At 53.2% G+C, this 15,184-nt stretch overlaps 7 protein-coding genes across 7 annotated transcripts; 4 read left to right on the forward strand and 3 right to left on the reverse strand.

Annotated features, from left to right (window-relative positions):
- Positions 1-526: 526 nt before the first annotated feature.
- Positions 527-2,630, forward strand: LY79DRAFT_707593 (uncharacterized protein; the record flags this gene model as incomplete). Its single annotated transcript, XM_060565053.1, has 5 exons — positions 527-920; positions 1,645-1,726; positions 1,784-1,877; positions 1,948-2,308; positions 2,457-2,630. The coding sequence occupies exons 1-5, from the start codon at positions 726-728 to the stop codon at positions 2,628-2,630; spliced, it is 906 nt and encodes a 301-aa protein (XP_060408262.1). The 5' UTR covers positions 527-725.
- A 2,300-nt stretch (positions 2,631-4,930) lies between these two features.
- LY79DRAFT_570400 (PAF-acetylhydrolase family member) lies at positions 4,931-6,760 on the forward strand. The gene has a single exon (XM_060559147.1). It carries the CDS (start codon positions 5,081-5,083, stop codon positions 6,734-6,736), a length of 1,656 nt encoding a protein of 551 aa, XP_060408263.1. The 5' UTR covers positions 4,931-5,080; the 3' UTR covers positions 6,737-6,760.
- LY79DRAFT_570401 (uncharacterized protein) lies at positions 6,761-7,650 on the reverse strand. The gene has a single exon (XM_060559148.1). It carries the CDS (start codon positions 7,444-7,446, stop codon positions 7,084-7,086), a length of 363 nt encoding a protein of 120 aa, XP_060408264.1. The 5' UTR covers positions 7,447-7,650; the 3' UTR covers positions 6,761-7,083.
- On the reverse strand, positions 7,347-8,274 carry LY79DRAFT_54016 (uncharacterized protein). Its single transcript, XM_060556849.1, has one exon. The coding sequence runs from the start codon at positions 8,046-8,048 to the stop codon at positions 7,578-7,580; it is 471 nt and encodes a 156-aa protein (XP_060408265.1). The 5' UTR covers positions 8,049-8,274; the 3' UTR covers positions 7,347-7,577.
- Positions 8,275-11,926: 3,652 nt separating this feature from the next.
- LY79DRAFT_54068 (uncharacterized protein) lies at positions 11,927-12,771 on the forward strand. The gene has a single exon (XM_060556889.1). It carries the CDS (start codon positions 12,063-12,065, stop codon positions 12,699-12,701), a length of 639 nt encoding a protein of 212 aa, XP_060408266.1. The 5' UTR covers positions 11,927-12,062; the 3' UTR covers positions 12,702-12,771.
- Positions 12,542-14,056, forward strand: LY79DRAFT_54054 (uncharacterized protein). The gene is made up of 2 exons (XM_060556880.1): positions 12,542-13,204; positions 13,421-14,056. Exons 1-2 carry the CDS (start codon positions 12,838-12,840, stop codon positions 13,816-13,818), a joined length of 765 nt encoding a protein of 254 aa, XP_060408267.1. The 5' UTR covers positions 12,542-12,837; the 3' UTR covers positions 13,819-14,056.
- Positions 14,057-14,612: 556 nt separating this feature from the next.
- Positions 14,613-15,082, reverse strand: LY79DRAFT_54065 (uncharacterized protein). The gene has a single exon (XM_060556886.1). It carries the CDS (start codon positions 15,022-15,024, stop codon positions 14,701-14,703), a length of 324 nt encoding a protein of 107 aa, XP_060408268.1. The 5' UTR covers positions 15,025-15,082; the 3' UTR covers positions 14,613-14,700.
- Positions 15,083-15,184: the final 102 nt, after the last annotated feature.

Below are 15,184 nucleotides of genomic sequence, written 5' to 3' on the forward strand. Positions count from 1 at the left end.
TATTTAATATATAAATCAGATGCTGTTATGACCTATATAGGTCCTATATAAGGCGTTAGTTACTGCTCTGCTACTAACAGCGTTGTTTTTAGTATAATAGTTATAAGCCTAGTTTGCTCTAGTGCCAGTATAGTACAGCCCTAGAGTCTAGCGTCTAAGCGTCATAGACCTTGTGGGTTTAATTCCCACGTGTAGCCTGGTCTAGCAGTATTTTAATACCTAGGGTTCGATTCCTATTATAGGCTGGTAGGCTAAAGGGTGTCGCTTCCCCCTGTCAACTCTGACTAAGTACAATGCTCTGCTTAGATTAGGGGTGTTAACTAGATTAAGCATCTCTGCTTAGTCTAGGGGGGTGTGTTGTGACCTATATAGGTCCTATATAAGGCGTTAGTTACTGCTCTACTACTAACGGCGTCGTTTTTAGTATAACAGATGCTTTCTTTATAATATAATTAAATCACTAAGGATGTATATTAAAAAGCTAAAGCTTAGACTATTTATATATTATATTGCTTTATGTTTTAGTGTACATTATCCTTAGAGCAATATCCAAAAGCTGTATAAAAAGGGCCCAGCATGATGCATCGAAACCAATTGTAGCATCCTCATCATTCACTTACAGTAAAACTCAACTAAAACTTCCTCCTTTCAACTTCAACATCTACCATCACCAAATCTCACCCACGTTCGCAATTCTTAAAAACTTCGGTTGTTATTTACCGACCATGCTCTCCCAAAAGATTTTCGCTACCCTCGCTCTAGCCGCGGCTTTTCTCCCAGGAACGCTTGCCCGCTGCAAGCTTGGTATGCAATATCACCAGGACGGCAAATGGCACTATGTGGCCCATTACGCCGACATCGGCGACACAGTGTACATTATGGGTCACAGCACTACGATCGGAATTAGATGCCAGCCCGCGGTAACCTCATGGGGCAGCTACGCAAAGATTTATTCTTGGCAAGAAATCTAACTTCAATATCGGCGACACATCACACATAATGGGTCCCAGTACTACAATCGGAAGGGCGTGCAAGCCCGCAACGACATGGGGCAACGCAGAAATTTATTCTTGATAAACTGTCAAACGGTGTCTGAAAAAGAGGGGGGAAAATGTTATTCCTATCTTGTTTTACATGGCTTAAGCCTGGTGGGATTGAAAGGTTTTTTTTTTCTGGGTTTGAACAATACTTATATGAATTAGAAACATAGTTATCACTTTCAAATACGGAGTACTAAAAGTTAGCTTGAAAATATTACGGCTAGGGTGCATATAGCACGTATGCTAGTATGTTAGTAATTGACGAAGATTTTGCTTTAAGGAGAAGAAATAGGAGAAGAAAGGAATCAAACCAAGTTTTGATTAACGCGATGCGGATATAAAGTATTGCCCTAAAGCTATTATTGTGGTCGATTGTATAACGTATAACGAACCTGTTGTAAAAGCTTGCTGATTTTTGACAAGCTGCGGCTTGGTGGCTGCAGAAGAATACTTGCGAAACGTTAGACTGGTTGCTATCTTGCTGGCTGCAAAGCCTAGTCTATGATTACAAGCCACCATCCAGCTTTTACATTACAGATTATCGCTGTCCACTGCTGTATGTTGGTCACGTTGCATCTGGCCTTTCGATGCATGCATGACCCAGAAGCCGTCCGAGATGGGCCTTGCCAACATAACGCGCTACGACGACTTCACCTGCGTCCACACCAACCTGAACAACCAGTATGGTGGACCCTTAGTAAAAAGATTGCTTTGCTTTGGCATTGAGAGCTGACCGCACGCAGTCCACTCCGTCGCCCAATTCTTGCCCTGGCACCGCCTCTTCGTCCAGGTCTACGAGAACGCGCTCCACGACTGCGGCTTTCAGGGGGTGATGCCGTGAGTAGCGCTCCGTTCCGGCTCGCTTACTCACTTCCCTTCGATCGTGTACTCACAGAAATAATCTCAGATATTGGGACTGGTCCCTCGACACGGCCAACGTGACCAAGTCGCCTATCTGGGACGCCAATACTGGCTTCGGCGGCAATGGTGACTCAGCAATTGACTCCCGGGAGGGCAGCGTCAAGAAGTGCCTTGTTGATGGGCCGTTCGCAGGCCCGCAGGTCGCCTGGACCACGGAAGGCCACAACCCTCACTGTCTCGCCCGCAACTGGAACAACGGTACCTCCTACCCGGGAAACATGTTCTCCGATAACTACGACAACAAGACCATCGCCGATATTGCCGCCCTAGACAATTACCCCGACTTCCGCTACCGGCTCGAGGGCGTCCCACACGGCGCCTTCCACTCGGCCATCGGCGGCGACATGGTGCCCGCCACCCCCCCCCCCCCCCCCAATGGTGTGTTAACATGTTCTGATTCTTCACGAGGTGCTGTGAATAACGGACAACCTATCCTCTACAGATCCCATCTTCTTCCTCCATCACACCCAGGTCGATCGTCTCTGGTCCGTATAGCAGCAGGCCAAGCCCGAGGAGCGCACCACAGCTTTTGGTGGCCCCAAGAGCCAGGCCAGTGACGCCCCCGAGGCTACTGTCGAAGATACTATGTCCTACTTAGGCCTTATTCCCGATATCAAGATTAAGGAGGTTATGTCTACCCAGCCCGAGATCCTTTGCTATACCTACTAAAGAGCATCAGGGGGGGCTCATAATTTTGGCTCCAGAAGAATACAAGAACACGGAGAGGGATGGGCGAAATATCGAATATGTAGTTGTATAGGGACTTACATAGATAAACCCAATACTTTCAGGATAGTGATTTAATAAGTTTACAATACCAAGTGGAAACAAGTACGGGTATTTGGACGTAGGTGATTCGATTACAGCCGTAGCACTAACACTTTCCTCACATATATATCTTAGGTATATTTGCTACTCTAGTGCCTAGAGCGGCACTTAGTGAGGTAGGCCAGTCTAAATTGGGAAAGTATTACCGCACTTTCTGTAGAGACCGTCTGCCCCAGGGCGTGAAGCTGGACCAGGCCAGAATACACGAGTTCACCCGTTTCTTCCGTATATCAGGCACAAATTACTGCATAACAGGGCCTAGCGCGTAGTTCATCGGCCAGGGTGGCAGCATTAACATCGCTATCCCCAAAACCCTGCCTTTTAACAGGGAGCACAATATTCTTAACGCCAGTAGACAGGGTCAAGGACAAGGTTCCTCCTAAGACTACCACAGAGACTAAGTTTATTAATAACACAGTGGCCTTAGGTATTAGTTTTTAGCGTTAGTATTATAGGCACCTACTGTAGAACACCTACAAGGATAGAGGACTGAATCCTAAGCACCTAGGTAGCTGGATGTGCACAGCTACTTGATCTAAGCGGCTGGGATTAGAGTAACCACAATAGGATGATTTGAGTCTTACCGCGATATGTTCGGTACATATATGCATGTTATCAGTCCTTGGCGCATTGGATTATAATTTTGGGCCCTTTTTTATCTCTTCATAGTTCACTGATTAATAATTGAATGCCAATTGATAGACTTTCTGACTCTTGATGCACTATATTCATTCTGCTGTTTGGGTCGCTGAACAGGAGAAAATAGAAATCGTTTATAGTTACCTCGTCGGTCGACGTGATAATTTGTCAATCACAGAATCCAGGAGGACTGCGGGAGTGCCCAATTAGTTGTTGCATCAGAAGAACTCCCCTACGGTGCTATGTGACCTGCAGAGTACACCACATGAGGCACACAGTGGGCACAAGAAGTCACGGTTGACCGAGACTAATCGAGCGAATCCCGAATTCCGGTTTCGTCTTCCATGAAAGTACCTGCGATGCGCACAGTATGTGCATACGAATCAAGTTCTAATTCTTTTGGTATAAATTATCTGCCAACCTTAAAGATCGCCGAGTGGAACCCCCGGATTGAGTCGGCACATGAACCTGTTTGCCTCTTGGTGTTGGGTATCCCTCTGCGGTTAGGTCTAGATTAATAGATGTTCTACTACTAGTTAGATCCCTCTAAGGCTACGTAATGTCGTGAAGGCATTGTAATATCTAGCATAAAACGGTTTAGAGATTATATTCCCATGTGTTATTCTTGAAGAAACTGTCATGATAACGCAGTGGGAATTACGGATCCGGTTTTGTTATTACAGAATTAAAACACCTTGCTTAATCTCCGGGGTTAATATATACGCACATTCTTTAGAGAGTCCAAATATGATTTAAACTTCTCATCTTTCTTTTGTGATGGAGGACCGGTCATTCCGAAACCACTCGTGGTGAATTTGGTTCTGGATGAACCCCTACCTCATTTAGAGAGGGAGGCTGGTTAGCGCCAAGGGTAAGTCTTTTGATTTATCTACTGCCGTTAATGAATGGTTCCTATATCCCGTTGTTACTTTAAACTCTATAAACTCATGTGTGGCCGATGGCTTCACCTGCGAGAGGCCATCAGCAGCGTAAAGCTTCGACGACAGGCTAGCACACGGGGTGTTCTGAAGCGTTGGACTCCATCAAGACTGTGATTCAAGACTGTTTACTAATTAAGGTTGTGGCTTTCTAAATTACTTTAAATATGTCTCTTGCTGACAAGGCGAAGTGTTTTGGGACATAGAACCTCCTCGTCTGTAAGTCAAACAAAGGTTGGCGGAAGATATTCAAATTGAGCCTAGAATACCGTAAGAGTGAGAGAGACACGGAAATCTCGTAACGGGAAAGCAAAATAAAGCTTTAGATTGTTATCAGATGTATATCCTGCTGGCGTATGGTCTACTCAATGAAGATCCAGCTGTTTGCCCTATTTATCAAACACGTCGCGGAGTTTCCCAAAACAGGGAAAGAGCCCAAAGTGGCGTGTAAAGGAATGCGTCTCGCTCTCTTTGCTCTTCATAAACGATCACTATTCCAGCTTGTTGTTGACGTGGTCGGAACTCTCGGACTATGATGCCGCTCCTTTACATCGCGAGTAATGACGTAACGCTGCCGCCACATCCGAAATGCAGATACGAGCGACCCGCGTCAACATCGTCTTCTCTTCTTAAACCACACCACCTCCGCCTGCATGCCCTGATAGATATCGATCATTTCAATAGAAATCACCCAATGAACTCCTGGACAGTAGCATGGCAGGAAGCCCGTTGCCCAGTTACTCAGAAATCGACGTTGAGCTCGAGACACTAGCCGATTCGCAGTATTTTGACAGTCCGGATTCTCCACTCCCGCTGCTTGACTACGACGACGACCACCACCACACGGATGGGCAGACTCTCGGGGGTAACAGAAGTACAATTAACATCATGAGTAGCACGCCAAAATGGATGAGGACGGCGCAGCCTTTGGGCCGATCTCTATACCAAAAGGCACTCGCAGCCGTCCAACCACGACTGACCTTCGGATATGTCGCTTGGTCCCTCATTAGCCTTTATGTTCTCTATTGCATCCTCGCCCGCTCGCCGCTATTCGCGTCGAAATTACCCGGGTATTCGGGTCCCTACGAAGTCGGTGCAATAGACGTCGAGGTACCTGTCCGCACGCCTCGTAAGATCAGCGAGCAAGTCTTGGAGAGCGACGGGAAGCCAGCATTCGAACTCGAGACGGTGCTCTTCACGCTGTACTATCCTGCAGCAAAGGGCTCCAGCGGCACCGGTCACCACTATTGGATTCCCAGGCCCATCAGTATCACCGCCGAAGGCTATGCGAGAGCCGCGCACTTCAACAACTTCATCTCGCGGCCGGTCTTCACATTATTCTTGTGGGCCATCGCGGGCAGCATCAAGATCCCTGCACATGTCGACGTGCCGCTGCTGAAGGACGAGGAGGAGGAGTTCTCCGTCGTGGTCTTGTCACACGGCCAAGCCAGCTCGCGGACGGATTACACGCACTACTGCGGCGAGCTCGCCAGCCTTGGCACCGTCGTCGCCGCTATCGAACACCGCGACGGCAGTGGCCCAGGGTCTGTTGTGATGAGCAAAGATGGCAAGGAGCGTAAGGTCATGTATTTGAACAAGAAAGAGCTTCGGGGCGGCAAGGAGATGAAATCGGACGACTTCAAGTTTCAGCAACTAGCCTTCCGACAAGCCGAGATTGAAGAGACCATTGCCGTACTGCAGGAACTGCATGCAGGAAAGGGGGCTACCGTCTTCGCGAACAACGCCCGCAAAGAAGGCCGTGGCCTCGCAGAATGGGAAAGCAGACTCAATTTCTCTCAGACAGTCATCGCGGGCCACTCACTTGGCGCAACAGGTGCCCTCCAGGTCCTCAGAGGCGCCACCTCGGCCAAAAACCCTGCTGTCGGCGGCATCATTCTCGATCCCGGCAAGAGCAGCGGCAGGCTAAATACGGATATCGACGTACCGATCCTCATCATACACTCGGACTCGTGGTCCAAGAAGATTACGCCGTTCTTTGGAAGGCCGCACTTCGACACCGTAAGAGACATCGCCCGGGACGTGCTCAAGCGTGTGGGCTCGAGCTGGTTTGTGACGAGCCTACGGACGAGTCACCCGAGCGTCACTGATGCGCCTCTGATTGAGCCTTTGCTCCTCAGTTGGACGACGGGAGCTACGATTGGCGCGCATCGAGGCCTGAAGGAGTATGTAAGGGTATCCCAGGAGTTTATGGATTTTTTGAGGAACGGATCCAGAGAGGGCGTGTTATCCGAAGACGTCACCCATGAAGAATACGGAAAGGATACTATGACGGAAGAGCAACGAAGGAGGATGCCCAAGGAGACGACGAAGTATTGGCAGATTCACGTCGCACCCCCACGCGAAGAGTAAGAGGATGGTCTCATGTGGCCCGATGATGATTATTCATATTGATTAATGAACTATGATTACTCGTCTGCGTTATCTGCGTTATCGTTTCTCGAAGCGAGGAGCCGAGGGAGCGGTCTGGGTCTCTAGCAGCGATTTACATCAGTACCACATCTCTACCTTGTTTGGTCAACGACAGTATTCTGGTATCAGAGTCCCAGACTATATCCACGCGGACGCACCCCCCACACGACTTAGGGCTTACTCGGACGATGTGATTGAATGCGCCTGCCCCTCTCCCCCCATTTAACCAAGTGAAACTGACTCGACCAGAGCCAGATTCGTGTGCAGTTTGGTATCTGCAAGAAATTTTACGCCATCTTCCCTTTTGCTTGTCGGGCATCCCACGCCAATGCGAGCAGCGTCAGAGCCGCGCCTCCACCCTCCCACACCGCGATCCCCATCCAGCCCTGCCGCCAGAAGACGACGGCAGACGCGAGGCGCATCGGCACGGTAGCGAGGAAGAACGGCCGGTTGTCCTGGGCAACGGCCAGGGTGTAATAGACACCCATGGCGACGGCGGCGAGGGCGTTGCCGTTCGCGGCGGGGAGCGCGCCGGCGGGGAGGTTCAGCGACGCGAGCGCCCCGGACGGGCGCAGCAGGGAGCTGACGCCCGCGATGAAGGAGGAGAGCCCGAAGGCGAGGATTGTGTACCGGGCGACGCCTGGTGCCATTGTCGTCGGCGAGTAGCGTCCACTCTCTAGTTGAGGTTGTTCAGGTACAAGTTCGGAGCGTGATCGAGGTGCGATGGAATGCGGGGCCGCTGCTCGGGTCGTCGTCGTTCCGAGCGGAGGGAGAGATAAGCCTATGGGGGGTTTTTTTTTTTCTTTCTCTCCCTCTTCCTCCTGCTTCTTCTTTGAGGAGCGTTTCTGCGTGGAATGCAGCGCGACATGCGGGTTGGCAGCAAAAGCCTAATATCAAATAAGGAGTGGTCCTTGTGTCGGTCCAACCCGTCAGCGTTCTTCGCTAGGCCGCCATGAAACCCTGAACCCGGTGTTTGGTGCTTCTGAGACATGTTGATTCCAGGAATCCGGACGGCTTGGGCGAGTCCACACCAAGTTGTCAATGTTGTGCATTTTGGGGGGGGGGAAGGCGGCGCTCCTCTTGACAGACTAGCCTCGGTGCGTATTATACGATGTGGGAATGTCTCATCCGAGGATTTGCTCTTGGGGTCGCACCAACATTGGCGCGAAATCCGAAGCCTCGAGTTCTTCGTGCAACCCCTCTCTCCCTCGCGAGGATGATTGCATGCTGGGGGCACCCGATGATTCGGCATGCTACACGCCACGCGTTTCTTGTTGATGGAAATGAGCTCTGCTTCATTGGACGCCCGGCTCGAGCCACTTGACTATCTTGTCTGGACGTCTCACTGCGGACGAGTGGTTGTTGTCGCCGTCATGAACGGGGGATTCGGTGCCCCATTCCAGATCCTCGGTTGGGAGCGGTGAAGGATTCGGCCTCCGAGACAGAACCAACCCGATCGCAGACGACTTGGGTTCAAACAAACGGCTTGGCTTGGATGGCGAACCGCTTGAATGGGAAGGATGGTGAGACTAGCCCAGGCAGCGGCGCTGAGAAAACGTAGCAGTGTTCCTGGCGTCCATCTTTCTCTATCCCCCTCCCTCTCTCTCTCTCTCCCTTTGCCGGCTGTGCTGTGTCTGAGACAACAGTGTCGCATTATTTGCGAGACACCGGGGGGCCCTCGGCGCAGAAGACGGACGTCCAACGTCAGTGGCAGTGATAAGATGTGATCGACAAAACACGTTGGTGACCTCTTAAGTCTCCCCCCCCTGATAACTGCCGGCTCAGGGCTTGACGGAAACATTTGCATCTGCGCATAGTTGAAATGAGGAGAGCGACCCAGGGAATGAGGGCTTCCGTGTAGGATGGACAGCAGGGGAACGGGGGGAAAAAAGTGCCACCGTTAGGCCTCGGAAGTAAAGTTGATGACGGGGTGGCGGTTGGAGATGCCTGCAGGGAACAAAGTCTCGCTGACCCCAGATTTGTCATATGACACTTACAATCAGCGGCAGTTCTCTCCGTAAGCACAGGCGGCAGGGGGTGGGAAGGGACAGTGCCGTCCCGTGTCGTTGAGGTTGGCCATACATAGACGGATGGATGATCTGATGAGATTTAGACATAAGACCGTTCCTCGCCGTCCGTGCCCAGAGAGCCAAGGTCAACAACCAACTACCGCAGGGCTAGAGGCACTTGCTCACATTCCCCCAGCCGTATCACATCGGACGGTGGATGATCGGCGTTCCTTGCAAGCCGACTTGACTTTTGACTGGGGGGCCCCAAAGACGGGCGGCCTGCCGACTTCAACGGACGAGCTGCATACCCTTTCTGGGTCTCGCTTCCGGCTGGGATATACCATCGAGGCTAGATTGGGCAACTGCGAAACGCCCGAGTCTCGACCATGATTCCGGGCACGGACGACTTCGCCCGGCCACGGCTCACGGCAGCCGGGAGAAGGCCGTTTGTCCGTCTAACGGGTTTTTAGAGCACCCCTTTCCTTGTGCTCAGGTCGGCCGCTCACCTCGCAAGGGGAGAGGGGGGGGAGGATGCCGTCCGTCGAGGCGAAGCATTCCGCTTCCCGAGGCCCCCAATGGTCGGGTCGGTCCTGATCTGGACCCAAGTCTTCAGGACCGCGGTTCGCTATAATATGCGCCGTATCTCCGACAATGGTACCTACCATGGCGCCTCTCTCTCTCTCTACCTCGCGTCGTCCTAGGTGAGACATTATTGCATTATGGACTGGCAGCCACCCGAGGAGCCAATAGATGGCACGAGACCGTTAGGCGAGATTGGCGAGCGCGCCGGTCCTTTTCCACCGCTTCACTGGGACGTTTCGGTGTGACTGCAGACTTGCTTTTCCCCTTATTAACCTCCTGGGAGGGTCTTCCCTCTCAGGGTACGTGACGAATCGCCTTCGTGCAACCCTCGCGGACGCAAGAGCATCGATCCGAGACGGGGGAAGCGAAGCTGGATTCAAAGGGGGGGAAGGGGGAAAAAAAAAACAACGACAAAAGGCCAAGCCAGTCTGGATCGGCCCGCCGGGAGGGCATGAGATGCTACTGCTGCCCCTCGGAGATTAACGCTCCGGGCGACACCCCTTGTGCCTGGCTCTGCTCTGCACTACGGCACATACGTAGCAGTAGGTAATCGACGATGTGGTCGCATACATAACCCAGATCTCGGGGTAGAAGCCCGCCCTAACCGAACGGGTCCTGCCATAACAAAAGGCGCGTTTGGACTCATTGCTGATGGCGACTCATTGCTGATGGCGTTTGTCCGACGTCTTTGAGGCAACGAGAGTGGCCGGGATTCAGGACTCAGCGCCGCCAGCCCCCGTCTCCCCGTCCGCCCCCCCCTTCACCCTTCTCTCTGTCTCTCCTCTCCTGGGCTGACGGGTGTTGGTGTGTGTGTGTGTGTGTGTGTGTGTGTGTGTGTGTGTGTGTGTGTGTGTGAAGCCGATCCGATGTTAGTGTAGCGGCCATTGACGCCGCTTATTGTTGCCCCTGGCTAATAACAGGATTAATAACAGGATAAATAACCCCAAATCGCGAGAGCTGTTGGTGCGCGGCGATCAGCAGCACCCCCTCCACCCCCAATGCGAATTGGAGGGGACGCATGAGTCGCCAGACCTTAGCCGTGGGCCAAGTTTTGATTTATCGTTTCTACGCGCGTTTGCCGCACACCTTAATTATATGTATAATACTCCGAACGGAGTACGCCAATTAAAAATAAAACGCCTTCAGGGCCCCGTGAGCCCGCGGAGCTCGACAGCCTTAGTTTTCTTCCGTCTCCCCCGTCCCCCTCCCGTATCCTTCATGATCTGGGGCGGACCGGGTGGATAGTCCTGTTTGGTATGTGCAAGACTAGGAACCTGACTTGGTTCGCTACGAATACTCTCTGGCCTTCCCTTGTGCGCTCACAGACGCCAGCGCGGCAGATATCGGTGCCTGCATTTGTATTGCCGTCGTACATGACGCCATGCACCATCGTGCATCCACTGATCTCCTCTCCTCCTGATCCATCAAGTTTCTCTGGATTCGCAGCAGGACGCGGCATCCATTCGGGCTGGGGCCGTTCGGTGGAATCTCCCACCCAGAGAACTGAGACTACTTTTCTGACCCCTCCCCCCCCGGTGATACGGAAATGGGCGTGTATGTGCTTTGGTGTACTGTGGTGGGTGTGTGTGTCGTGGCACTTGGAGCGCCGCGATTTGAGGACAGGCAGGCTCACCACCAGTAGAAACGGGGAGGGGGGGAGTGTGAGATAGTGTGTGTGTGTGAGAGAGAACGATTGCTCCAATCCGAGCCCATTTCAATCCAACATACACCATATACACAGAAGCACTACATCGGCAGACGAGAGAAAGTCATGTGTGTTCATTGCCTCGGTCTTTGTTAGGAGGGGAGGGAGTGTTCAGGTTTGGTTCGGGCTGAGTCCCGGCCGCGGCATGGTATGGCATGACCTGACATAGTGGCACATTGATCCAGGCAAGAAACGGAGGGCCAGGAACTGCCAGGAGGTGCAAGTCTCGCCTCGGGGATATGACAGACGCTCGTGAATGGTCACGACCTGGCCCCTGGATCCCTTCCACATGGCCCAATGGGGCATCTTGCAGGCCGCAGAGCAGCCCTGAATGGCGCCGGCACACACCTTTCCCAAAGCTCAGGGTACGGCGCTCTGTCTCTCTCTGTCTCTCCCTCTCACTCTCACTCTCTCTCTCTCTCTCACTCTCTCACTCTCTCTCACACTCTCTCACACTCTCTCACTCTCTCTCACTCTCTCTCACTCTCTCTCACTCTCTCTCACTCTCTCTCACTCTCTCTCACCCACTCTCACCCACTCTCACTCACTCTCTCTCTCTCTCACACTCACCCTCATTTTCATTCGTGCTCTCGGTCTTTCTTATTCCCACTCTCACTCTCATTTGTGCGTTCGGGTTGGCTCTCGTCCGTGCTCTCCCTCTCCCTGTCTCCCTCTTCCATCTTACTTCCGTTCCTTAATTCCCGTCCCGTCCCCGCAACTCGCCGCCGGTTTTCTGTCGTCTTCCGTCAGGTCATGACTTCGCATCCTATATCCCACACCACCCGCCCACTCACACACACACACCACCCTCTTCAAGCCGTCACCTCCGTGTCCCGGTAATGCACATGCTGACACCGTGGAACGCTGGATCGGTGTGATCCCATCCATCCATACCCGGCAGGGCCCCTCCCCCCCATCTCGTCACCACATGTCACCCACCCATTGAGACTGGGGCCTCGAACTGTTTCCCATGTTAGTCCCAGCATGCATGTCGAGCCCATCTCCCCTCTCCCCTCGTCCCCTTGCCATGTACATCGTACCTGTCTCTCTCTCTCTCTCTCCACCCCGAGCAAATCCCCAGCAAGCTAAAGTTGACTTGGCCAGCTCGCCAGCCGACAGACGAGGTATACTCTCTAGTCTGTCTGTATCCATACCCTACCTGCTATCCGTACTCTGTATCCATATCCGCTTAGTGTACATGTACGGATCAACTGAGACTGCCAAACTCGACCCCGTCAGTCCACCCGTCCACCCGTTCACCACCGTCCACGTACACTACATATTACGCACCGCACCTCTGCCGCCCAATACCTGCGTCCCGGCCGCCCGCATCCGCATCCCCGTCCCATTCTTTCCCCCTTCCCTCCTCGGACGCGGCCGACCTCCAATCGCCTCCCCTACCCCCATCCCCTCCCCCTTGGCAGCCTTGAAGACATATACTTTGCTGGTTGATGCATCCGTGAGTGAGCTGACACAACCGGGGAAGGGCTTCCGGCGGCAAGAACCCAGAACCCAGAAACCCAGAAATATCCCCCCCCCGAGGTTCCCCCAAGAGCCTCATCATCATCACCATCATCATCACCAACAACAACGTCGTCGTCCTCATTAAGAAAGAAGGAAAGAATAATAAGCTTCCCATGCCAAAGAAAATACGGTTATCGTTCCGGTCTGCAGTGTTGCTCTGACTTTCTTTTCCACATACACACGTACATACATACACACGCCGCTCTCCCGTGCCCCGGCAAATGGATTACGCATCATCATCATCATCGTCGTCGTCATCATCATCCCCCGTGGATTCACCGACGCCGTCGTTCTTCACCTCGGACCTCGACGGCCTCGCCCAGGCGCCCTCACCTGTCGCCCGCGCAATCCTCGTGGCGTTGTGCGACGATCGCCGTGTGCGGGCCCAGGCGCTGAGGCAGCTCGGGCGGCTGCTGCGATTCGAAGCCGACGTCCGCGGCCAGGGCCCGGTCAAGAGCCCCGGGTCCGCCACGAGCCCGTCAAATTCGAAAAAGAGGAAAGTCACCGGCGAGCCCAAGATATGCGTCCAGTGCGATTGCATCTTCACCGATGACGAGAACTCCTTCGGGGCGTGTTGGTACCACACAGGTAAGCAGGAACTGGGCGGCACGAGTCAGCGGACCTGACCCGGCCATCCATTTTTTTGACTTCTTTTTGTCGTTTCTTTGTCCTTTGTTCGTCTGGTTCTTTCTTTTCTGCTTCTTCTTCTTCTTTTCCCCTTTTGGGTAAATCGGAGTGGCAGGGGGAGACTCCGTTTTTTGACCGTTGACGGGACAAAACAACTGACTCGCGTTGCCCTTCTAGGCGAGCTAGAACTTTGGGACGAGACCCAGATTCCCACGCTCTGGGACGAAGTATCGTCAGACGAGCTTGACACGGAATCGAACCGCGCCGAGTACCCTGCGGCGTTCCGGTGGTGCTGCTGCGAGAGGCTCGGCGACAGGACGGGCTGCGTGCGCGGCCATCATGAGTCCAACCCGGACAAGAGCAAAAAGGGCCGCGGCAACGTGCTCTCCGACCTCGAGGACGATCCGCTAGAGCTCGACGCGTCGGACGACCTGCAGCCGCCGCTCCAGCAGCACTACACGATCACGAATCCCCAGGAGACGAACCCCCGCAAGCTGCCGATGCACCAGCAGCAGCAGGAGGAGCAGCATCGTAATCTCCTCCATCAACCGCAGCAACAGCACCCGCTCCATTAGCACTAGCAACGAAGAAAGGGAGGTCCGAAGAGAGTTCTGTCACTTGGACTGACAGCGGCTCAGAGGCCTGCTCGGTCAGATGGGTCCTCCTAACTGTTAACTGCAAACGGGATCTGTGCCGACCGGTCATGGGGATCTTGTTTTGTTTCAGCGTTTTCAATCAGTCGGATGTGTTTCGGCCTTTCCAGCGACGGCCGCGGCGACAGTAACGGCAATGCCGGCGGGCCTTCGGTCGCAAACCGACACGACAAGGCGCCGTCGCCGCCTCTATTGCCCACACGAGAGGATGTGCCGGGGCTGCTTGTGGGATATTTAAGATCGCAGTCGGTCGAGGTCATTTTGTCACAGCGAACGACTTAAAAGGGAGCGGTGGAAACAAGCATTGTTTTGGGAGGCATAGCATTGGCAAAAAATGTCTGGAACACACACACACACAAACACACACACTTGACGGGAAGGCAGATCTAGGTGTTGGATGACAAAGGGGCCCCCCTTGGCCCTCCTTTCCTTTTCCTATAATCCGCTTATACGTAACATGCGTTTTTCACGGACTCGAACTGAGCAGGGCGAGGACACCATTTGGCACGCACCGGCGCACGGCACAACTCCTCTGCACCTTGCACCGCACCGGCACAGGAAATCGAGAGGGAGGGTACCTTCAAGACACGGTGGAAGACACGGAATTTGTCCGATGCAATGCTACCCATTGTATAAGAACAACAAAATTAGGAGATGATGATTGGAAGGCACGCGCAACCACTCACACACACACACACGAAGAGAGAGAGAGAGAGAGAGAGAGAGAGAGAGAGAGAGAGAGAGAGAGAGAGCTGGCTGGAGGGCATGTCGATTAGAATCCAACACAACGGGGCGAACCCGGAATCACCTGATGTTTTTTTGTATCTTTTCCTTTGCACGAGCATAGCAATACGCACACATGGATGCCACTTCTGAGCCCGCGGTTTTGATAAATGACAAACAGAGCGCCGTTGCTTGTAGAGATCGAGATCTGCGTCTCGTCCGTCCCGTCCGTCTCATACGGTGAAGAATGAAGACTGGCGGTGGCGGATTCCACACGAATACAATCCACATGCGCATGCGCGCCGTGGGTGACGGAAGCGCATCCGGGACCCCGATATCATCTGCAGCGCGCGACGTCTGCAAGGGACACCGGAAAAAGATTAGCCAGCATCTCACGGGGCCCATTATGCGATGCTGCACAACAGTAGTCGTACACGCCACAAGGGGCGAGCAAGCAGACAGGCTCCGGACTGGATGCCGCCTACCTACCGGTACATGCCCCTCCCCCCCCCCCCCCCCCCCCCCCTTGAAGGCGGTAGAGCTTGGGGTGCCACGGCATTGTCTC

Source organism: Colletotrichum navitas (assembly GCF_030913465.1).
Source record: "Colletotrichum navitas strain CBS 125086 chromosome Unknown LY79scaffold_112, whole genome shotgun sequence".
In the NCBI taxonomy this organism is placed as follows: domain Eukaryota; kingdom Fungi; phylum Ascomycota; class Sordariomycetes; order Glomerellales; family Glomerellaceae; genus Colletotrichum; species Colletotrichum navitas.

Excerpts from the sequence above, each read along its gene's own strand:
- LY79DRAFT_570400 (XM_060559147.1), top strand. The coding sequence starts at position 5,081 with ATGGCAGGAAGCCCGTTGCCCAGTTACTCAGAAATCGACGTTGAGCTC.
- LY79DRAFT_54065 (XM_060556886.1), bottom strand. The coding sequence starts at position 15,024 with ATGGGCCCCGTGAGATGCTGGCTAATCTTTTTCCGGTGTCCCTTGCAG.
- LY79DRAFT_54068 (XM_060556889.1), top strand. The coding sequence starts at position 12,063 with ATGTTAGTCCCAGCATGCATGTCGAGCCCATCTCCCCTCTCCCCTCGT.
- LY79DRAFT_570401 (XM_060559148.1), bottom strand. The coding sequence starts at position 7,446 with ATGGCACCAGGCGTCGCCCGGTACACAATCCTCGCCTTCGGGCTCTCC.
- LY79DRAFT_54016 (XM_060556849.1), bottom strand. The coding sequence starts at position 8,048 with ATGCCGAATCATCGGGTGCCCCCAGCATGCAATCATCCTCGCGAGGGA.
- LY79DRAFT_54054 (XM_060556880.1), top strand. The coding sequence starts at position 12,838 with ATGGATTACGCATCATCATCATCATCGTCGTCGTCATCATCATCCCCC. Across the intron at positions 13,205-13,420 it reads GGCGTGTTGGTACCACACAG|GCGAGCTAGAACTTTGGGAC; the intron begins GTAAGCAGGAAC and ends TTGCCCTTCTAG.